Genomic DNA, 22,156 nt, shown 5'->3' on the forward strand with positions numbered 1-22,156 from the left:
CTCGTGCCCCCTCGGTCACTTTGACTGAAACTGCCCTGAGCCAAAGTGCACTGCTGGGTGCTGGGCCAGTGTGGGGACATGCCACCCAGTCCTGCCCCTGAGAAAGTGATTGTGCACACGTAAGAGTGCTGTCTCCAGAGCACACGAGGGGGCTGGGCCTGACTGGGGGCTGGGACATCCCTGGGTGTCAGGTCGTGGAGGCGGGCGCATTACTCTGAACAATTATCTGCTGTGATATTGGCTGTTTGGTGACCATCAATTTTTCCTAATTAGAGAGCAAAGATGGGGTGAGTTCTGGTGGTCAGAATTTTGGATAAATAGGAGGCTGCTTTGTCTTAAAAGCACATTAGTTGTAAATCAATGGTAAAGGCAGAGTTTCATTCCTGGGACTAGCTGCCTCTTCCCGGGCCCTTTCTGAGAGTATTCTAACCCCCGATGCCTTGTCCTTCTCTTGGCAGTAATCCAGTCCCTCATAGCACTGGTGAACGACCCCCAGCCTGAGCACCCGCTCCGGGCTGACCTAGCTGAAGAATACTCTAAGGACCGTAAAAAATTCTGTAAGAATGCTGAAGAGTTTACAAAGAAATATGGGGAAAAGCGACCTGTGGACTAAAATCTGCCGCGATCGATTCCAGCAAGTGTGAGCAGAGACCCCGAGCAGTGCATTCAGACCTCCCGCAAAGCAGGACTCTGTGGAAAATTGACACGTGCCACCGCCTGGCGTTCGCTTGTGGCAGTTACTAACTTTCTACAGTTTTCTTAATCAAAAGTGGTTTAGGTAACCTGTAAAGAAAGGATTAAAAATTTAAGATGTTCTAGTTCTGCTTCCTTTGTTTTAAAAATCACTGCTTCAATCTACTTCAAAAGATTGGTGTTTCTTTTCTTGTCCAAATTTATCCAAAATTTTCAAGTTACATTTAGCCCATAAGGTTAAAAAAAAAAAAAAAAAAAAGGTTGTGGTTCCCCTTCTTTTCTCTTCCCTTGCAACTCCCATGTTCTTGCATTCAGTTTATTTCTCACTTACTCACTTCCCCAGACCCAGGCCCCATCTGCTCCGCAAAGGAGAAGAGACAGCTCCGGCATTTCTGGTGGCTTTTCTTCTCCCTTGCTGGACTTCCCAGAATGGGAGTTGGTTTAAATTCTCCTGACTCGTTTATAACATCCTTTAAAAAATGTTAAAAACAAACTAACAACTACACCCCTCCTGCACCCCCCCCGCCCCCCGCCCCAAAGAAAAGCCGTTTAAAGGGAGGCTTAGCTCTTGTATAAAAATCAGGCTAGTATTAACCACGGTAAGGTGGATTAAATGGGCAAACCCTGACGTCAGCGTGCGTGACTGAACTGCGACTTGGCCGGCCTGCGCAGGGAAACCCTGCAACCACAGGTCTGCGGTGACCCCGAAGGGAGGGCCTGCCAGCCGGAGGACGCTGTGCATGCTGTGTGTGATGAAATCTCTCACCAGAAAGGCTTCTGAGGCCAAAGGTTGGCACCCCTCCCTGCAGCCATTTTAGAAGATCTGCTGGTCCCTGCGGGCCAAGCTAAAGCCAGAACATCCATTTGAAATTCCAAGCTCATCTGTCACCGAGCTCCATCCGAATGTGCCACGGAGCTCGTGCTCCACTTCCTCAGTGCGGCAGCCCCACCACAGCCCTCCCGCGGCGCAGTTTGACCCTTTGCGGCATTGGCACGACTCGGCTATTGAGCTGTCACCAGTCTGGGGTCACTGGAGCCCCCACTGGCCCCTTCCTTTGGAGCAGCCAGCGGCCCAGCCAGGAACAAGATGGCCTTCCCTCTCCCTTGGGACTCACAGCCTTTGCAGAGTCAAGCTCCACTTGAAGCGCACTCAGTAATATCCTTTAAATGTGTTTTATATTGTTTTGACTGCCTTTTTTTGTAGAAATAAAAATTGACCTTAGAATTTATCATCAGATGAACTTGTAAGGATTTGAATGTTAATATCTTTTCAAGGCAAATGGGACTGCCCCTGAACGAGTAGAGAATACATGTCACTCTGACATCCTGAGGAAGCCAGTGTCACCAACCCGGCGTCTGTCAGTGGCGGCTTTCCTTCTTGGCTCTTGGGGGACTAGATCCTGTGGAGAAGACGACTTAAACTTTGCTTTCTGTTTTAATTTTAGTTCTATAACTTGAGATCTTTCAGGGGCCTACAGACGTATAAGACAGCTTGGTCTCACCTGTGCAGAAGTGGGAAGTGATGGGCGGGTTAGGCAGTGTGACACTGTTTGGTTGTCCAGGCGCGTGGCCCTGCGGTGTGTAAATGAACTCAGCTTCTCTAGTTCTAAGTACGCCAGGGGCAGGTTTCTGGAGACTCCCGTGTGCCCGGGATGGCAGGTGTGCCGGGCCAGCGTTTCCACGTGTCTCTTCATTAACAGAAAGGTGGTGATGAATTTTATTTCACTCACACTCCGATTTGTAATAAAATGCCAAATTCTGTCAGAAGCTATACAAACAAGCTACCATTTGTTCTTGTTGCTTTTCTGAATCCAGAAATGTTGCCATTCTTGGAAACTGTCCCGTTGCTTCGTATTTCTGCCAACGTAGCTCTGCCTGCCTGTCACCCTGTCACTGCGCTCTGCTCACCACGGGAGGATACGTGTGTGCCGGCAGCCTCTCAGGGACCCACAGCCCTGGCAGCAGAGGCCTGGCTCTCGAGTCAGTGGGTGTCCCTCCCTCGGGCCTGGGCAGCTTGCTCCTTCCAGCCGTGCCCCCGGGCAGGCTTTGAGCAGGCTGGTGGGCAGCCCTCGCTGCTCCCAAACCAAAAAGCTGGGTCCTCTGGAGGGAGAGCTGTGGAGCAGCCACCCAGCGCCGGCCCCAGCTCACTCAGGAATTCACACCCCCCTGGTTCCTTGACGTGCGGGGTCCTCCCCTCTGCCCTGCCCCCAACCCCAAGGCGGAGAATAGGCTTTCTAAGATGCTGCGGTCCGTTCTGCTGCCCTTAATAAAAATGCTCTCAGACACTGGTTTGGTCGTGTGGGTTTCTTCCTTACTGGGGGTGGGCAGTGCCAGGGGCCTGTGTTCTTGGGGAGTAGGGACGGGTGGCCAGGGCCTCTGATCTCCCCATTCCCATGCTCTCTAAAAGAGGTGCACAGAGGTGTTCCTGACTCTCCGGAGGGAAGGGATAAGGTATAATCAACACAGGAAAAGCCAAGAGTCCAGATCAGGGCCTGCAGAAGCACTCGTGGGTATCTCTCGAGGGGACAGCGACTTCCATGCATGGGCATGTCACTTTCATCATCCCGTAGCCCCAACACAGCAATGTTATGCTCCGTGTTTAGCAGAGGTGAAAACTGGAGCCCTAAGAGGTCACAAAATTATTGAGGGAGTGCCCGAGGGTGGGACTAGGCCATTTCTCTGAAAGGTGCCAGCCAGAAACCTGCCTCAGTGTCTGACAGCTGCTGCCACGTGCAGGGGCCGTGACAAGCTGACTCAGCACAGGGCCCAGCCAGGCCTGGGACACTTTTTTGTGGTTGGGCCCAGCTGTAATTTGTTTCGTGCCTGGAATTTGACACCAGCTGAGGCCAGGCATGTGCTGTCAGCGGGGCCTGCAGCTCATAGGAGGGAAGCTTCCTGGGGTGTCGTTTCACCAGGGTGCTCTTTCACCTGTCTAGCACTTCTCTGTGCGTCTCAGGACAGCCCTGTGGGCACCCTTATCCGTGCCTTTGCACAGGAGCCAGCTGAGGCTCTGAGTGACGGCTATGGGCACCTGGCCTGCGTTTTTACAGTCTGACTCCACAGCCTGTTGCTCTACCACTCAGCACAGTCTTCCACAGGGTCCCTTTGAGCCCAGGCACAGCCACAGGTGCCCCCTCCCCAAAGCTAGAGGCCTGTACGACCCTCTCTCAACTTCCTGTCCTCTGGAGCCACCATTTCCTGGCCGTCCTCCACTATTAATTGCTCAGCTTGAAATAAACATCAACTTCAACACTCCTGTGCCTACTGCAGCCTGGCTTCTGTCCTCTCCTGCTGCCTGCGGCTCCTCTGGCCAAGGGCCCCAGGACTTCCTCACTGCCACATCCCTGCTCATCCCTCCTCCCCTCCCCGTAGCCATCCCACCTAGCATCTGTGCAGACCCCCAAGTCTCTCCTGCCCACCCACACCTCTCTCCTGAGCCTCGGAGCTGCACAGCCAGCTGCCTCCTCCTCAGAACACTTCCATCGCAGAACCCCCCTGGGGAGGCTGCCCTCCTACCAGCCCCAGCCAGCAGCTTGCAGGAGTGTGGCTAGACCTCAGTGGGCTGAAATAAGGCAAGGCAGCCGGAGGGAGGCACAAGTGAAAAGAAGCAGGAAAAGTTCTCTGGATGGAAGAATCAAGGTCAAGGGAAGGTTAAGTTGGAAGATGAGCATGGACCCAGAAAAGGGGGCTGAAGCCACAGACGGGGCATGGGTGGGTGAGGCAGGAAGGAGGAGTCAGATCCCACCCTTACCCCTTCAGAAAGTGGCCTTCCTAGGCCAGGTGAAAGCTCTCTTGGCACCTGATGCCATGCTTGGTACAGGCCAGGGCCCCGTGCACATCAAATGAGTGAGTAGGTTCAAAGCCTTGCTCTGCCACTCCCACCTCTTTATCTGTAAAATGGGGACATTGGTGCCTGCTTCATAGTCACTTACATGAAATTAAATGAGACGAGAAGGGCCACATGGTTTTCCATCTGCCTTTCCATCCTCCAGAGCGGAGCAGGACTCTGCTCCTGAGAACTTCTCACTGCCTTCCCCATCTGCTCTCTGCATCTCAGGAGCCTTTATCCACACCACACAGGGCCAGTCCACAGGGCACCCATGCATCACCAGGCCCAGTTAGGATTTCCACGGAGCACTGCCCCTCCTGGAAAAATTTACATGGGTTCCCATGAGCTTGCAGGACCTCCTCAAGCCTAGTCTCTAGAATGGCTGGCTCACTTACAACAGGTGACTTCCTGTTAAATCAAAATTGAGACTATAATGTGTCTCTCAAAAAACAGCCTGGTGAGATAATCTTCTCAAGCCCCTCCCCTACCCTCCCAAAATAAATAAAGGTGCAGGTGTGGTGGCCTGTAATCCCAGCACTTCCAGAGGCTGAGACAAGAGGACTACTTGAGGCCAGTTTGAGGTTACACTGAACTATGACTGAGCCACTGTACTCGACTGGGTGACACAGTGAGACCCTGTCTCTATAAAAAAAAAAAAAAGAATAGAGAAAACCTAAGCATGAACAAAACTAGAATGTGGGCAATGTTTTGCTATCTTTTCTGGAATACTGACTTGCTTTGAGCCAAGAGGGAATGGTTCTGTGTCCATTCTTGTTTCTGTGAAGATTCCCTGGGCACACTTTATAAATCACCCAAGTCTGAAAGACACTTATTTTTATTTTATTAATATAGCAACCTCTTCCCCACTCTCCCTTAAACAATGAAGGTGTTTACACTGCAACATGGAAGGGCACCAAATACTCTGCAGGTCCTAGGGCCAGATGTCACAGGTTGGGCCCACCTGTAGCCAAGAGGGGCTGCCCAAGCTCTGGATGCCATTCTGAGCCCTGAGGACCTGGGCACAGAGGTGGCAGTGTCCCACCCAGGGTAGTTACAGACCCTGCTCAAGAGCCTGGTTCTGGGCTGTGCCAGTGCTTAATCCTGGCCCCCTTCCTGACGCTAAAGGGCATTAGTGCTTGGCTGTCTGTAAGGGTCAAGATGGGGAGGGCTCCAGGAAGGGTTCCAGAGTGGCCTCACAGGGGACCCCCTCCCCAGGCCTCTTGTAGTCCAGGTCGTCGAGGGCGCAGAGCTGCACACCTTCCTGGGCAAGCCGGGCCCGCAGCGTGGGTGCAGTGAGGACACGCAGCTCATGCAGCCGCTCCCAAGAGCAGGAGAACGCGTCGGGGCCCTCACCGCAGCCCCCAGCCGGAGGCACACTGGGGTAGCCGGGGTGTGCCATCAGCTCGGCTGTCAGGGCATGGCCCGCCGGGATACCTTCCAGGGCCCGCGCCAGCGCCCCGGATACGCGATGAGCGGACATGTGCCGTCCGCAAGTGCTCATGCCCACGAAGGCGTCTGTCCACCTGTGGGTGCCGGGGCATCAGCGGCGGGGTTGGGCAGTGTGCGGGGCTAGGTTGGGGGTGGGGCGCTTCCTGGTTGAGAAGCGGAAACAGATGGCCAGTAGTACGCCCAGCCAGACCCTTGGCACCTGTGCGGGACAGGGGGTGGGGGCGGGGTGGGGCGAGGGGCCTCACCGCAGGCCGTGGCGGGAGAAGGGGCCCACGGCGGCCCGGGCGTCGCGCTCCACGGCGAAGGCGAAGGCGCGCGCCGGGGCCTCCAGCCACGCACAGCCGCCCACGCCGCGTTCCAGCGGCAGCCGTGTGAAGCGCACCCCGTAGACTTGCAGCGCCTCGGCGAACACCTGGCACACGCCTGCGGGCGCAGGCGAGCGGGCTCAGGGAGGAGCATGTCCCCTCACCTGGGAGCATCAGCCTCCCCCAACCTCCACCCACCCCGCCTGGGAGCCCCAGTCCGCGCACCTGGGAGAACGTGCACGTGCTGGTGCCCGTCCACGTGCGTGGGGGCCCTGCCCAGCAACTCCCGGAAGCAGTTTAGTTGGGCCTCTAGCTCCTCCCGCACCTGGAGGGAGAGGACGATTGACACCTTGAGAGTCCGGGAGCATCTACCGAGGAGGATCCCCTCCTGGAGCTCGTGTGTGGTGACTGCCCAGGGTTTGAACGAGGAAATCATTCAGTGCCAGCTCCTGCCCCTAAGCCTCCACGGTACCCGCCGGGCAGAACTTTGGGGTCATAGCGAGGATCCTCTTGCAGCTACGCCTCCGCACCTGGGGCAAAGCCACGTCTCCGGCCGCCACCGCCTCCCGGAATCCCATCTTGCCGAGAAAGAAACCTTCGGGGCTGAGCAGCGTCGAGGCGCCGTGGCGGGCCGGGCCCACCGGGCGGCCCTCGGACAGATTGGCGTGGAGGCCCGTGGGGATGCTGTGCCTGCGGGCGGAGCACGAACGGGAGCACGGACGGCCGCGGGGCGGGGGCGCCCCCAGCCCGCCCGGACCCTGTGGGGCCGCCCCTCACCTGCGGGCCAGCTCCGCCGCGCTCTCTGCGGCCGCGCCGTTGACCAGCAGGGACACGCTGGTCACGGTCCCGGCCAGGAAGGCCTCCACGATGCCCTCATCGCGCCGCGGGCAGTAACCAAAATCGTCCGCGGTGACCACCAGGCGCACGCGAGGCCGGGCCATAGCATCCACGCCCGCCGCTCGCGACCCGCAGGGAGTGGGCCGGGCAGCTCAGGCCCCGCCCCGGACGCTGCCCGAGGCCCCGCCCCGACGCACACGCCCCGCTGCGGCGGCGCCGCGCTGCGCCTTTGTCCTCGCCACCTAGCGGTGCGGCGTGGTCCTACACCGCTTATAACGAAGCGGAACTTTCGTCTGCAAGAGTGGTATTTAGTATGAAAAACACCAAAAAAAAAAAAAAAAAGGAGAAAAAAACCTCTCATACCCTTCCCAGAGATCACCATTGTTAACTTGCTGGGTTGTGTCCTTCCAGCAAATAAACATACCCAATTCCTCTTCTCCCCAACCCAAATGTTTTTTGTGTTGTTTTGAGAAGATAAAGATGATCACATCAATATTATCTTATTCTTATAGTTTCTTTTTTTATAGCAGTGCCTGTGAACTTTTTCATATCATTAGCTATTTTTATTCTTTTCCAAATTGCTTTTTGGTCTTTTGCTGATTTTTTCTAAGGGGAGGCTTTTTCCTGATTTGTTGATTTTTTTTTTTCCTTGAGCTCTAGACAATAAGAAAATGAAAGAAAACATATACACCAATGGCTTCAGAAAATATTAGCCCCTTTTCCATTTTGAGCTGTGTGCCAGGCTACAACTTTTACATTCATAGCTTCACTTTTTTTGGTCCACTATTTGTACACCCATGACTATACAAACGGTCCACATGTTGACAGCCAGAATTTTCATTGTCATGTGGCTGTCTTGATTTTCCCTATGGAAAGTGTGATATTTTTGTCCAGCCTACGAGATTGGTAATGTCATGTCTGTTTTACAGATAAGGAAACTGGGGCTCAGAGAGAGGAAGCGTGGTCCTGCCAAGAGTATCAGAGCTGGGACTGAACTTTAAGCTCTGGGCCTGTACCCAGGCCTGCTGTGGTAAGGACCTTGGCTGTCCCCTAGTTTAGGGACAGAGAGAGCAGAGCAGAGCTTGGGAATAACAAACACCTCATGGGGCATTGTAAGGATTGGAGGCATCATAGAGTCCTTCAACCATGCTCTTGGCAGAAGGATTGCCATGTTCAATCACCGTGATTATTGAATTGCCAGACCTTAACCATTCTCCACTGGGAAGCTGATCTTGGAAAGGCTAGAGGCCTCGAGGGTCTGCAGATTGGAAGGAGGAAACTGACATTTATTGAGCACCTACTGGATGCCAGCCATTGGCAGTACTGGAGATTAAGGGCGACTGCCTCAGTTCCTGCCCCAAAGAAGCGACATCTGCTAGACCACTAAGTAACAACATGATGTGGCAGAGTCTGGGATGGAGTCTACTATGAATTCTCTTGAGGGTGGGAGGCTTTCTGGGAAGGTTTCTCCAAGGAGGTGATAACTTGGTAGGATGTGTTGCCTGATGAGTTTATTGGACGGAGGGGAATAGTGGGGAGAGGAGGTAAGGTACCTGTTGGGGTACCGGCTGTGTTGTATGAAGATTTTAATCTCCATACTCCCACGTGGAAGGACACTCAAACCCATTTACAGATGAGGAGACAAGCTCGGAGAGGCTGAGTCACACCGGCAGGAAATAGCAGAGCTAGGAATTAAAGCTAGGTCTGTGACTTGGAAGGTTGCCCTGAGGGAGGCTGCCAGAGGGAAGAGGTCTCAAGACGGACCTTGGCTTGTCCACTCCTGGAAAGGAGGAATCAGCGACCGGGGAGGAACCGAGGAAGGTGCTTGCGTTTCTGGTAGAGGCCGTGGCTTTGGCTGCCTGGCCGCCGCCTCCGGCTGCTCGGGTCTCCAGCCCCGGCTCCCCGCGAATGTGGGTGGGGCAGAGCCCATCGGCGTGGGGGAGGAGCCAATGCGTGCCCCGCCCCCAGCCATTGTGTCGGAGAAGCGAATGGGCGAGCAGTCCGGAGCGAACCAACGACGGCGCAGTATGCAAATGAGCAAGAGCGCCGCTTGCCGGCTGCTCGAGCTCACTGTGCCACCGCCCTTGCGCGGGCGCACGCGGCGCGGGCAGGCGCTGGTGAGCTGGTGGGCGGCCGGGGCGCCCTGGGTCTGGGAGGAGGGAGGGTCGGACACGCCCAGACCCAGATACGGTCGGAGAAGGCATGCAGGCGTCCTCAGCGACCCCACCCCGACCCCTCTGGAATCGGACCGCAGTTGCCTGGGGGGCTCCCCGCAGGGCAAGGGCCGGATGCATAAAGGAGGCGGGGTGAGGGGAGCGAGGGACCCACGGGCCCCGGGACCACTGACACACATGGACCCATGGAGGCCTGCACAGACCCTCACGCCATCTCCCCACCCTGCGCAGAGAGGCGTCTGCGGCTGTGCTGTGGAATTGAAGAGAGAGGAGGAGGGCCGCGGGCCGGGAGCCCAGCACGATGGCCAGCTGCCGCCACCACTCGGGATACTTGGCTGACGACGAGGCCGGCCACTCCACGTATGTGGCACGGGTAAGTGTGCCCAGCAGGGCTCTGACCCTGAAACCCCCAACGTGTTCCCCACCAATCCTGGCGCCCCAGACCACAGCCTCCTTTTTTCATTTCCCAGTGATCTCTTCACTGGGCCTGTCAGTGAGGTCATCACTGCCTTGACTTTTCCTATGACCCCCTGCTGGGCCCTGAGCACTCTGTTTCATTCCCCACTTGACCAGTGACCCTAAATGATCCCCACTTTCAGATGAGGAAATTAGACCTCAGGAGGGGCCATTGTGCACACTGCCACACAGCCTGAAGGTGGCAAACTCAGAGCTGCCTGACTCCAAAATGCACCTCCTTCTACTGTTCACACCCAGCTCCTAGTGGCACCCTAGGAGTACCCCAGGGGCCCCTCTACCTGCAGAGCATCCCTGTCCACTGTGATTGCCTGTCTGCTCAGGTGCAGCCACCCAAGAAGCCACTGTTCCCGGAAATGGGGCCAACCTCCAAGCTGGGCCGTGAGCCACACCCACCATCCATGTATGGCACCTCAGCACTTCGGTGCCGCCGCCAAAACAGGACAGGCCCTCAGCCCTTTGGCAGCTTCCTGGATTTCCTGACCGAGGGCCAGGTGCTGGAAAGCCTGCAGACGGTGGTGGAGGAGGCGACTGAGCGCATGACTGCTGTGAAGACAGAGGCCGGGGTGCCACTGGTGCAGGTACAGGACCCAGTGGAGATGCCAAGTGACAGGCGGCGGGCACGTGCCCGGCCCAGCCTCAGAACTATGCACCGGCACCGTGCTCGGCCCAGCCTGTGCACGGGACGCCCCAACAACTACCCGTCCTGCTCCAGTTCCATGTCCGACTCCCATAGCGGCCTCACAGCTGGCCGGCTGGGCTCCCATAGCTGGGACGGTGACCTGGGAGCTCGTGCCTTAGGCTCACTGCCATCTGTGACAGACGAGCTCCTGCTGGAGAAGAACCGCAAGCGGCTGCTGCGGCTGGAGAACAAAGGGGTGAGATCTGGGGCCAAGGCTTGGGCTGGGTGGGATGGACTCCTGTCCAGGGCCAGGATCAGGCCTGGCTTGGCTGCTCCTGGACCCTTCTCAGAGTGGCCCTCTCTTTGCAGAAAGGCCTGAGTCAGTCCTGCTCCCAGGACTCCCTGCTGTGGGACTCGCTGGGCAGCCAGACCAGCAACCAGTGGACCCAGGAGCAGCCCCTGTCCTGGTTCTCAGGGCTGCTGGACTCAAGTTCAGGCACACCGGAAGCGTCAGAGCTGGGGCCTAGAGAGCGCGAGCTGATCTTCCTCAAGCCGGAGTTCAACAAGGACATCAAGTCGCTACTGAACCAGCCGACATCCTTCAACCCGCCTGGCTACTGTTCACTCCGGCAGCCCCATCGCACCCTGGACTTCCTGGCCAAGCACCACCTCTTCCCCGCCCTGCAGGGCGTGGTCAGCCAGGCTGTGGACAAGCTCAGTGGCGCCCGCCGCCGCGATGGCTGCCCTCTCTTCCCTGCCAACTTCAAGTCCACTTCAGGGCTGCCAGTTAACTTCGACCTGCTGTTGCCAGGCTCTAAGTTCACCGCAACCGCAACCGCAACTGCAACCGCAACCACAACCGACGCGGAGGAGCCCTGTGATTCCCTCCCCACCACAGACTCCAGCTCCAGGATGTTTTGCGGAAAAATCAACGGACAACAGGCCTTCCCCTCCACGTCTAATGCCCAGATCGCCACCAAATTCAGGCTCAAGGTGACACCTGCAGAAAAGCCCAATGTCCCCAGCCCCTCTCTTCCTCCCAGGCAGGAGGCACCTGACTTAGATCCCAAGTTAAAGAAACCACCTGTGTCCCTGAGCTCCAGCCAGAGGGCCAGGCCCTGGCGGGGCCTGCACCTCACCTTGCCCGGCCCTGGGGTTGTGGTGGAGGTGGCCTCCAGCCAGGGCCGCCTCACGGGCCCAGTGGCACCTCGGCGTGCCTCCACCTGCCTCCCATCGTGCTCCTACCTCCTCCCCACGCTCTCCCCACTCACCTCCTTCGTAAGAAGCTTCTCCTCGTCCTCCAACTCGTCATGTCCAGATGTGACCACCTCGAGAGTGGGGCTGGGTGTCATTGGCATGAGTTCACGGAAGGGCTCCTTCACCCGCCACTCCTAGCAGCCACTGTCCCCAGCAAGTACCCAAGGCCGAGGTCTCCTTCCCTGCACTGTGGAAACCTCTTGGTCAGGAGACAAGCTAATGAGGGACCAGGAATCCTGGCTGAGCTACTACCAGGTGTTGTCAAAGATGAATAAAGGCTATTTTTTATCCTGGGTATTTTTTTAACATTCGTATGTGAATCTTGGAGGCTCTCCCACAGAGGGAGGGTCCTGTCCCTTGTGGACAGCAGCCTTAGCCCAGCGTGGGACTCCACATCCTAGGCCCAGCTCCCTCTGGTCCAGCTGCCTAGGGCAGGACTCTCCAGTCTCTTTACCCAGCCTGGGAAGCTGTCTGGGGAGGATACATAGAAGATGCAGGTGGCCTCACCCTGGTGGGTCTCTGGCAGTCCCCAATCCCTCCCCTGCCCCAGCGAGGCCCAGGCATGTGTCCCTCTGAGCACAGGCCTGGGCAGGAGCCTGCAGGAGCCCAGGTGATCAAGGCTCAGGTTTGGCTGGCCCGGTGACTGGGTCCCCCACCTTGCCCCTGGCCTAACAGGTGCAGTAGGTGTGATGAGGTGAGTGTGAGGGTTGGCTGTTGAGTGTGACAGCATAGCACATGTGGCAAGACTGTGTCAGTGTGACAAGCTGGCAACTGTGTTTGTGATCCCAGGGCTGGCTGGGCTGCCAAGGAGGGTGCCATGGGTGTGAGGGGCATCACAGGGAGGGAGGAGGGATAGAGCCAATGAGGTGTGACATGTGTCCTTTTCCCTCCCTGGCTGCCACGCAGAACCCCGACAGCAAGTTCTCGAAGAAGCAGCCGCTGCCCTCCATCCCGTCCAAGCCCAGCACGTCCCACTTCAGCAACCCCTGGTACGAGGAGCTCCTCAACTTCCTGACCCAGCAGGCAGTCTCCCTGCTCATCTGCAAGTACAAGTTCGAGAACAACCTCAATAAGCAGCTGGGCTTCGTCTCCTTCCCCATCACTGAGATGCTCATGGACCTTCTCCTGGGCTTCAAGGAGGTGAAGGGCTCCCACATCCACCTGTCCTCAGAGATCAACTGGGCCTGCCTGCGGCGCAAGCTGGAGAAGGCCGAGAGGGCCTGGCAGGCCTCCCAGCGCAGCACCGAGTCCCCCTCCACGCTGCCCTCCTCCACACAGCCCCTCTCCACGAACCTCCTCTCCACGCAGCCCCCCTCCACACAGCCCCCCTCCACGCAGCCCCCCTCCACGCTGCCCCCCTCCACTCAGCCCTCCGACACTGACCACGACCAGCTCCAGGCCACAGAGTCCTGCCACATGCTCTTCACTGACTTGCCAGCCGGCCAGCTGCTCAGCTCTCAGAAGCCAGTGACAGCTGAGGACCAGACACTCAGGAGCCCGGTGGAGCCCAAGCTCTTAGTGTCCTCTGGCACTGGTGTGGGCTTCAGTCCCATCAAGTCCAAGGAAACACTGACCAGTGAAGACAGCGAGTACTGTGACAGGGTTGAGGTCGAGGACGAGGCCTCAGTCTCCAAGAGTGAAAGTGGGTCCCAGAACCTCCCTCAGCCTGGTGCGGAGGCCTTGGTCAGCCACTCTGTGGACGTGGGCCACAGTGACCCCCCATGAGGTCCCTGGAAGCCACACTGAGCACTTGATCCCCTGCTCCCCCTCCTGCTCCGTCATGGAGTTACTGCCCACTTAGCAGCCCCTGCCCTGAGCAGGGGTCAGCAGTGGCTGAATGCCCACAGCGAGCTTTGCTGAGACCCTCAGGGAAGCCAATGTATGAAATAGAAATAAAGCCTGTGTTGACAGAGCGTGGTTTTCATGTCCTGAGAGTTCAGCCTCCCTTTGCGTGCTCCTGCACACCTGCCCTTGGGTAGCACCTTCAGCGGGGCCGGCGGGGCCGCAGCCAGCCTTCCTGACAGCTGCCAGGGCTCTGCCTCGGGGCTGCTCCTCTTGAAAGACCAGCCACCTTGCCACATGCTGCCCACTTTGCTGTGTGGCTTTTCCCAACTCCAGTCTGCAGCTTCCTGGCTCTTCGAGCCTCTGAAGAGGCTCCTCATAACCCCTCATGGCCCCTGATCCTGCTTCCAGGGAGCTCTTTCTCTGCCTGGGGTGGCTCCCTTGTCGCTTCAACATGCCACATCTTCACCCGACGCAGGAGCTGTGTGTCTGCCCTTTCCTGGTGCGCTCCTGGCCACCTGTCTTCCTCTTTTCCATTCCAGCTCCAACTCGTGAGAATCGGGAGTCTCCATGCCAGGCCACGTGGAGGCTGCTGCTTGGTCAGGCTGTGGAGTGGCTGCCCAGGGCTGGCCCCGTGACTGACTTCCTAGCAGTGGCTCTGGGCAGGGCAGCTCTCTCTAGAAGTGTCTGTGGACACAGCTTGTGCTGTGATTGGCAGGTCTCCAACGGTCTCCAGGGGCTTGTGGCCATCCTATGCCAAGAGCACAGCACACCCCTTCCCTCTGTCTTCCGAGGACAGACAGTCTTGTTGCCCTAGGCACCTTCACCGAGAGAGAGCAGCTCAGCCTCTCCCCCTCTGCCTCTGTGGCCAGGTCTCAGTGGAGGACAAAGAACGCATGAAGGTGCTCCAACTCTGCCTTCCTGGTGCAAACTCCCTTGCGGAGAGTCTGCTGGGTCTCTCTCAATCCTTGGACGCTACCCTGGTGCACAGAGGCCAGGCCTGCTCATGCAAGCTTGACTGTAAGTACCTGACAGGTGTGGCCATGACCAGTGGCCCATGTGTGAGGACACAGCAACTGTAGCCTCTGGAGCCAGACCCACACCTGCGATTCAAGAAGGAGGAGCATTTGCTCATCTGCCATTCAGAGGGACCAGGATCCTAACGTGGGCACATGAGGGACCTATTTTTCCAAAGAGCTCTTGTGACAAAGATCTTTTAGGGCACACACTCGACTTGATTCCCGTTCCCTGAGGCCACCACCACTGCCACCACCACAGTGTGAGGCCATAACAGCTCCATTTTTGTACCTTATTGTCATACCACTTGGCCACAGTTGATTGGCCCTATTGGCACCCCTATTCCAAGCTAGGCCAGTCAGGCTCTTTCCCAGGAACCTGCAGTCGGCATGGACTGACACATGCTGGTGGGTGCACTGATTGCGGAAGACACACATGGATGGTGCGGAGCAGCCATTGTCCACCCGTGTCGAGAGAAGCAAGATATCCTGTCGGTAGAATGGAGTGAAGAGGAGAGCCCTCAGGCTCCAAGAGACAGCACCCGCCATGATTCCCAACAATTTCCCAGATCCTGCTGCCAAGTCATCAAGAGAAACAAGAACATACCCCCACCCAGCCTCAGAGGTGCACAGCCCTGTGGTGGGAGCAGCCCCTTTGGAAACCACTGGTATTGTGCTAGAAACAGGGTCCTTAGCTGCTGTTTCAGGCATCTATTGCTATGTACAAACCACTCCAAGACCTAAGTGGCTTCAAACAAAATGATTATTTTTCATAACACGGGGTTGACAGGCTCAGCTGGGCATGTGACTGCTTTCAGCTGGGAGCTGGGGTGTGGCAGGAATATTTCAGATGGCCTTTCACCCTCCAGGGTCCCTCTCCCTCTGCCCTCTCACCATGCAGTGGTCTGGCCCGCGCGCCATTACTGCATGGTGCCGCCACTAACCTCCTAGGGGGAGGAAGCTGGACCCTCCTGAGTTCCTATGACTGGTACTCAGAAGTCCCCCAAAGCACTTACTTCTTCAGTGTTCTAGTGGTCAAAGTGAATCACAAGACCTGCCCAGATTCAAGGGGAGGGGAAGTCGATTCCAGCTCTTTTGCTTACAGGGATGGGAGGCATGGTTAGCGGCCGTGTTTGGAGACTACTACCCCCCTTCCTCCTCTCCACAGCTGACTGCACCTTGAGCAGTCCTTGCACCCAAGTTGAGCTGACCAGACTCTCCCTTGAGAATCTGAACCTGAAGATTCTGGTTGGAGATGCCATAATCTGCCCACAGGGTGACCCGGAGAAGGTGGCCTGCAGGGAGACGCAGGAACAGTTATGAGAGGCTACCAAGTCCCACGAGAGTCAAGAGAGAGCCACATTGGCTACCCCCACCCTGGTTCCAGGGGCTCAGCCTACTTAGAATCTTGCCTGTCAGGGAGATTGCCTGCCTTGTCCTAACCATCTTCTGGTCCTAACTGCAACTGCCAAACTGTTGGGGGCTTTTACCATGTGACTGGCATGATCTGACTTATGCTTTTGCCATTTCCCTGTGTGGAGAACGCCTTGGAGAAGCCAGTTCAGTGGAAGCAGGAGGCCTGTCAGGAGGAGGCAGTGGTAGATATCTGGAGGGGAGATGGAGGGGCATGGATCAGGGTGGTGACAAGGGACTCAGGAGGAATGCCTCGAAATCCATTTTGGAGTCAGAGCCATCAAAACCTGTTGAATTAGATGTGGTAAAGTGGAATCAAAGAAGAATCCCGAGTTTTGGGCCTGAGCAACTGGTGAATGGAGGTGCCATTTACTGTGACTCAGAAGCCTGGAGAAGGAGCAGTTCGAGGGTAGAGACCACGAATTCTGCTTTGGACGTGTTAAGTTTGAGACACCTGCTGACATGTCCAAGAGACACCTCCATTGCCTCTCTGACTGTACTCTGGCCCCTCCACCCTGGACTGGAGGCCTCTCAAGTGCAGGGACTGCCAAATCCAGGGCACACCTTCAACCATTTAGACACCCTAAGTGCTGAAAAGATCAAAGTGCCTTATCCCATATGTAATTCAAAACAAAAACAATATAAACACGAAAAACCCAAAATAACATGTCACTGTAATTAAGATGGCTTAACTCTGGATTTTCTGAATGCAAAATTCTGGATGATTTAATTAAATATAAACTTTTCTCCCTGCTTTGCTAGTGCTTCAAGTACATGCTTAGTCAGCCTCTTGGCTAATATAGCCCAGAGCTAGTTCCTCTGTAATACGCCCCCAGCAGGGGACCTGGAGTGAAGTCACTCTAAGAATGTTCCATGAATTAATAAGTGAACAGTGGTGTAAGTTTTCCTCCCTTGAAGACTGAGATGACAACACTCTGAACTTCGTCAAACTGCTCATGGCCAGGAGGCCTGGGACACACAGTCACTCAGGCTTGTTCCCACAGCCCCTTGGTCTCCCTGCGCTGTGGTCTCCTAAGACAGCTTTGGGGCCTTCTGGTGAGAACCTGCGATGATCGGACACCACAGCTCCTTGTTGCCCCCTGCTGCCGGATGACCCAGTGACCATGAAATTCAGCCATGGCAGGAGTCAAATGTCTGAGTGCCAAGGGAATTCAGAAACCCAAGGACTTGGGACTGAGGTGACTCAGTGTCAGAGAGGGGGCTATAAACAAATGACTGGGTGGTTAATTAATCCTGGGGTCCAGGGACTGAAGGAACAGGCGATTCGGTAACTCTAGGATCCGTCGACTTTGTGACCACAAACTCTAGTGATCCAGCAACCTCAAGATCCTGCAGCTGTGGGCCCAGGGTTCAGGGAGAAGGACTCATAATTGGGGGCCCAGGGGTCCATCTAGGATTAAGAAACTTCGTGAACGGGTTCACGCTGGGCCCCTGGGCCGGCGTCCAGCAGCGCAACGGCCGCAGAGAGCTGCGTCCTCACCGGCAGGTGCTGCTTTGAGCTCGGCAGAGCTCGGCGCCGCGGCCGCCCTCCCTCGATCCCCATTGGCGAGTCCTGTAAAGCGTGGGTCAATCAGAACCCCTCTTGCGTCCCCAGTCCCCGCCCACCCGCCGCTTCCGAAAGCCGGGGGCGGGTCCCCACCACGCCGACCCAATGGCGGTGCAGGCGGAGCGCCGCGCAGGCTGACGATTGGCTGCCGCGAGCTGGCGCTGTCAGAACCTGATTGGCTCGCCGCGGGGACGGAAGCTGCCCGGGCCCGAGCGGCTGGAGCCGGTCCGGGGCGATGTGGAGCGCGGGCCGCGGCGGGGTTGCCCGGCCGGCGCTGCTGGGGCTGGTGCTGGCGCTCTTGGTGCCGGGCGGTGGCGCCGCCAAGACCGGCACAGGGCTGGTGACCTGCGGGTCGGTGCTGAAGCTGCTCAACACGCAGCACAGGGTGCGGCTGCACTCTCACGACATCAAATACGGATCCGGTGCGCGGGACGGGACCGGGAGATCAGCTGGGGCCCGGCTCGGGCTGGGAGTTCGGAGGGGGGTGGTCGTGGGGGCGGGGTGTGGGCCGTCTGGGAGCCGGGCGGCGGGGGATCTGGAGTCGCTGGGGACCGAAGGAACAGGACCGGGGCTTTGAGGGTGTCGTCTGGGTATCGAGGGCGGGGAGAATCTTCGGGAAACTGTGGGGACTTAGGGCTGAGGGCTGGGTGAGCGTGAGCCGTTGGGATCCCAGGCTTGGGGTCGTGGGGGAAATATTACGGTGTCCGGAGAGAGTTCCGCGATTGACTGAGGTGGGTGTCACTCCGCAGGTAGTGGCCAGCAGTCGGTGACCGGCGTGGAGGCGTCGGACGACGCCAATAGCTACTGGCGGATCCGCGGCGGCTCAGAGGCCGGGTGCCCGCGTGGATTCCCAGTTCGCTGCGGGCAAGCGGTACGGCTCACACACGTGCTCACCGGCAAGAACCTGCACACGCACCACTTTCCGTCCCCACTGTCCAACAACCAGGTGAGCCCCCCCAGGAAAGGCCCTGGCAGTGTGTGTGAGGGGCCAGGGACAAGAGCCTTGGGTTCCAATCTGCGCCTCAGCTGCTCCTGTGAAATGGAAATTTCCATTCGGAAATGTTTAGCGAGCGCCCCCTCTGGGGACACAGGTTAAGCTGCCGGGGTCCTGTCCGCCCCCTCCCCCCCCATGCCCAGGAGGGAGGGATATGGGAAGAGAGATCCGTGGGGATAGCTCCTCTTCCTGGATCAAGTGGGACCCCGGAGGGGGATCCACACAGTCTTGAGAATGGGGGACAGGAACTCCGCAGGGGAGGAGGAACTCGGGCTGGGTCTAGAAGGGTGAGTCGGAGTCCTCCAGGCCACAGAAAGGACAAGAGGGGCTTTCCAGGCCTGTGGAAGAGTTGTGCCAAAGCAAAGAGGTCATTGGAACTTGGGTTGAAATGGGACCGAGCGGGGTTTTGGGGAGTCTGTGGAAGACAAAGTTTGAGATGGATAGAGATCTTGACTGTCAGCCTGAGAGGTTAAACTTCTGGCTGAAGGTGATCTGAGGGACTGGGACTGGGAGAACGATCAACAGGGCTTGGCTCTGGGGGCCGGTGGTCACTGCACAGACAGCTGGAACAAGGTCTGCTTGTGTCTGAAGAGCCTGTGTTGGGGAGTGGGCGCTGCGTGTGGGAGGGTTGTGGCCTTGAATTTTGCAGCTGTGGGAGCTGAGGCTCAGGGAAGTGCAGGGAAGCACCAGAGGCCCCGTGCCCCACTGCCACAGTGGTGACCACTGTCCCTCCATCCCCGGCACTGTAGGAGGTGAGCGCCTTTGGAGAAGACGGTGAGGGTGACGACCTGGACCTGTGGACAGTGCGCTGCTCCGGGAAGCACTGGGATCGAGAGGCTGCGGTGCGCTTCCAGCACGTGGGCACCTCCGTGTTCCTGTCGGTGACGGGCGAACAGTATGGGAGCCCCATCCGTGGGCAGCATGAGGTGCATGGCATGTCCAGCGCCAACACACACAATACGTGGAAGGCCATGGAAGGCATCTTCATCAAGCCCAGTGTGGAGCCCTCTGCAGGTCACGATGAACTCTAAATACCAGATGGATAGACAGAGGGTGGCAAAAGTGGGGCGTCTGCAGGGCCACTCTTGATGAAGATTTTGGGTTTGTAGGGGTCCTCAAGTGCCTTTGTAATTAAAGAACGTTGGTTTGCAATTGTTTCGCTGTGAGCCTGGGGGTCCCCAGTAGGTTCCAGCCATCCCAGGCCTCTGTCTTCAGCCCAGCCTGACTGCGGAACCTGCTCTCACCTTTCCGATGCTCTTCCATGGACTCCAATACGGCCCTGGGCAAGCATAGCCCCCCGTGCACCCAGAGGTGGTCTATGGCAAATGACCCCAGTTCCCCAGCCCCTGAGCTTCATGAACCTTCCTGTTAAGGGCCAGGGCTGGGCCCTCAGGCAGTATGAGCCAGAGCCCCACTCCCTGCCAGCTGGGATGGGGTGTAAGCTCTCCAGCCTCCTCATCCCTCAATGGGAGGACCCCACTGTCCTGTTAGCTGTCTGACAGTCTTGACACCTTATTTTTTTGTGTGTGTGTGAGACAGAATCTTGCTCTGTTGCCTGGGCTAGAGTGCCGTGGCGTCAGCCTAGCTCACAGCAACCTCAGACTCCTGGGCTCAAGCGATCCTCCTGCCTCAGCCTCCCAAGTAGCTGGGTTCACAGGTGTGCACCACCACGCCCAGCTAATTTTTTCTGTTTTTAGTAGAGACAGGGTCTTGCTCTTTCTCAGGCTGCTCTCAAACTCCTGAGCTCAAGCTATCCTTCTGCCTTGGCCTCCCAGAGTGCTAGGATTACAGGTGTGAGCCCCCGGGCCCGACCTTGAAACCTGTTTTGGACTAAGGGCCAGGCAAAGACCCTGCCCATTGGCTGGAAATTAGCATCATGGGTTTCCTCACTCTTGGTGCAAGTGGCATCCAGCCTGCCTAGGCATGTGGCATCTCAGACCCCCAACACAAGCTTCCAAGGTCTCAAAGAGATCACAGAATTTTAAAATATATCGCAAGGGAAGGCAATCACAGAAAAACTGTTACCTGCAGAGCTCTGAAAATGCTTCCTGGAAGAGGAGGTCCAGTGTTGGGCAGGCAGAATGTTGCAACTTAAAGGCAGGAGCAGAATGGGATGGGCCCTAATAAAGGAAAATAACGGTTAGCTTTGCTGGTGCGTGGATGGCCTCTAGAGGTGATGGCAGTGATTACAGGCTTCTGGACTTGCTCGATCAGCCGAGGTAGGGCTGCCTAGGACAGAGGAGCTTAAGGGAGCTCCTAGGGATAACAGTGCTTCTTCCCTAAAGGAGAACAAAGAGCCCAAGGAGAGGCTGCGGGTGGCAACTGGCCCGAAGGGGCTTGGAATAGTGTGGGCATTTGCGAATTCAGTTGACATTAAAGGTCTGGGGGGAGTGGGGGAGAGAAAAGCTCTAGCCAATTGTGAGGTCCGAGAGGAGGGGGTTCGTGTGTAGGCCTTGGGTCCATTGCTCCCCTTCCCTCCCCCGTGAGGCGCCTCCTGGCCCCTCTACTGTCAAAGGCTACGCTCTTCCCATCACTCACCTGACCTGAGAGACTTTGAATGGAAGTAGAGCGTCGGGAGGTGATCCCAGAAAACACTGAGACAGAGAAGTAGGGCTGTGAGAGGGGAAGGGAAAGAAGCCAACGAAGGGTGCATTATCGAGCAAGTCACCCCTGTGTGAAACTGGAGCTCAGTCTCATTGGGGGCTCTGAGACCCAGTGCGAACACACATCACAGTTATCCCACCTGAGGAGCAAGGAAGGGGGGAGAGGGGGGATACTTACCCAACAAAGTATCTTCCTTTTTTTTTTTTTTTTGGAGACAGAGCCTCGTCCTGTTGCCCAGGGTAGAGCGCCATGGCATCAGCCTAGCTCACAGCAACCTCAAACTCCTGGGCTTGAGCGATCCTCCTGCAATAGCTGGGACTACAGGCATGTGCCACCACACCCAGCTAATTTTGTTGTTGTTGTTGTTGCCCGGCTAATTTCTCTCTATTTTTAGTAGAGGTTGGGTCTTGCTGAGGCTGGTCTTGAACTCCTGACCTCAAGCGATCCTCCACCTCTGCCTCACAGAGTGCTAGGATTACAGGCGTGAGCCACCATGCCTGGCCAGTATCTTCCTTTATTGGCTGAAAGCTGCAGTATATAGGGTGGGGGGGAATGACTCTAGTACCTCCCACTTGTCCCGTACTTTGGGCAAGGGGCTCCAGCAGCCAGAATAAGGCCCCCAGGCAGACCTTCAGGTGCTGGCAATGAGCATCCTCTCTAGAGGTGAGGGTCAAGGGGATGTGGGGGGCGGGCACCAACAGTGTGGACTACACCCTGCAAATCCAAGGGGCACTCCTGGGCTTTAAGAGTCCACTCCTGCCTTTGGCTGTTACCCACCTACCACCACACACAGGTAAGCAATGGGGTGAGGGGTGTTAAGAGCAGAACCCAACAGTGCACAGCATGTAAGAATTCCTGGGCAACCAAAGCCCTAGCTGTGGGAGTAAGTCAGATGGCTGTAGGCAGAATGCAGGACAAGAACAAAAATAAAAAGTGCAGCAGCTGCAGAACTCATTTTTACTGAGCACTTACTAAGTGCAATGTGCCAGGCCAATGATTTACACAGCATCTCATTTGCTATGAAGCTGGTTAGATTATCATCTCAGTTTTGTAAAGAAGGCAACAGAGGTTCATAAAGATTTGAAACCAGCTCTGCCTGTCTCAAAAACATTTGCTTTCAGCCATCGCACTGAGAGTAAA

At 56.8% G+C, this 22,156-nt stretch overlaps 4 protein-coding genes across 7 annotated transcripts in view; 3 read left to right on the top strand and 1 right to left on the bottom strand.

Moving 5' to 3' along the window:
• The window catches only part of UBE2L3 (ubiquitin conjugating enzyme E2 L3), a 42,269-nt gene extending 39,287 nt beyond the window's left edge, over window positions 1-2,982 (top strand). The window contains exon 4 of the mRNA XM_069497212.1: window positions 459-2,982. Within this exon, the coding sequence (XP_069353313.1) occupies window positions 459-613 (155 nt within the window). The 3' untranslated portion in view covers window positions 614-2,982. The remainder of the gene's footprint in view (window positions 1-458) is intronic.
• Window positions 2,983-5,341: 2,359 nt separating this feature from the next.
• Window positions 5,342-7,220, bottom strand: YDJC (YdjC chitooligosaccharide deacetylase homolog). Of its 4 annotated transcripts, none has more exons than XM_069497242.1 (5): window positions 7,054-7,220; window positions 6,807-6,966; window positions 6,502-6,601; window positions 6,217-6,394; window positions 5,342-6,045 (listed from the first exon to the last, which is right to left on the bottom strand). In XM_069497242.1, the coding sequence occupies exons 1-5, from the start codon at window positions 7,215-7,217 to the stop codon at window positions 5,676-5,678; spliced, it is 972 nt and encodes a 323-aa protein (XP_069353343.1). In that variant the 5' UTR covers window positions 7,218-7,220; the 3' UTR covers window positions 5,342-5,675. The 4 variants fall into 4 exon arrangements, with proteins under 4 accessions (XP_069353343.1, XP_069353345.1, XP_069353346.1 ...); XM_069497244.1 differs by having other exon boundaries at window positions 6,749-6,966; XM_069497245.1 differs by lacking the exon at window positions 6,217-6,394.
• Window positions 7,221-9,615: 2,395 nt separating this feature from the next.
• CCDC116 (coiled-coil domain containing 116) lies at window positions 9,616-13,365 on the top strand. The gene is made up of 5 exons (XM_069497390.1): window positions 9,616-9,660; window positions 10,085-10,639; window positions 10,753-11,376; window positions 12,547-12,726; window positions 13,126-13,365. Exons 2-5 carry the CDS (start codon window positions 10,118-10,120, stop codon window positions 13,363-13,365), a joined length of 1,566 nt encoding a protein of 521 aa, XP_069353491.1. The 5' UTR covers window positions 9,616-9,660; window positions 10,085-10,117.
• Window positions 13,366-17,619: 4,254 nt separating this feature from the next.
• On the top strand, window positions 17,620-19,660 carry SDF2L1 (stromal cell derived factor 2 like 1). Its single transcript, XM_069497198.1, has 3 exons — window positions 17,620-17,840; window positions 18,168-18,364; window positions 19,162-19,660. The coding sequence occupies exons 1-3, from the start codon at window positions 17,654-17,656 to the stop codon at window positions 19,441-19,443; spliced, it is 666 nt and encodes a 221-aa protein (XP_069353299.1). The 5' UTR covers window positions 17,620-17,653; the 3' UTR covers window positions 19,444-19,660.
• Window positions 19,661-22,156: the final 2,496 nt, after the last annotated feature.

This window comes from Eulemur rufifrons, chromosome 21 (genome assembly GCF_041146395.1).
Source record: "Eulemur rufifrons isolate Redbay chromosome 21, OSU_ERuf_1, whole genome shotgun sequence".
NCBI lineage: Eukaryota > Metazoa > Chordata > Mammalia > Primates > Lemuridae > Eulemur > Eulemur rufifrons.

Coding starts and splice junctions, on each gene's coding strand:
- YDJC (XM_069497242.1), bottom strand. CDS start 7,217: ATGGCCCGGCCTCGCGTGCGCCTGGTGGTCACCGCGGACGATTTTGGT. Junction 6,395..6,501: donor GCACGTGCACGTTCTCCCAG/GTGCGCGGACTG, acceptor CTGCGCCCGCAG/GCGTGTGCCAGGTGTTCGCC. Junction 6,046..6,216: donor TTCTCCCGCCACGGCCTGCG/GTGAGGCCCCTC, acceptor CGGCACCCACAG/GTGGACAGACGCCTTCGTGG.
- CCDC116 (XM_069497390.1), top strand. CDS start 10,118: ATGGGGCCAACCTCCAAGCTGGGCCGTGAGCCACACCCACCATCCATG. Junction 11,377..12,546: donor CCACCAAATTCAGGCTCAAG/GTGACACCTGCA, acceptor GCTGCCACGCAG/AACCCCGACAGCAAGTTCTC. Junction 12,727..13,125: donor TCAATAAGCAGCTGGGCTTC/GTCTCCTTCCCC, acceptor GCTGAGGACCAG/ACACTCAGGAGCCCGGTGGA.
- SDF2L1 (XM_069497198.1), top strand. CDS start 17,654: ATGTGGAGCGCGGGCCGCGGCGGGGTTGCCCGGCCGGCGCTGCTGGGG. Junction 17,841..18,167: donor CGACATCAAATACGGATCCG/GTGCGCGGGACG, acceptor GTCACTCCGCAG/GTAGTGGCCAGCAGTCGGTG. Junction 18,365..19,161: donor CCCCACTGTCCAACAACCAG/GTGAGCCCCCCC, acceptor CCGGCACTGTAG/GAGGTGAGCGCCTTTGGAGA.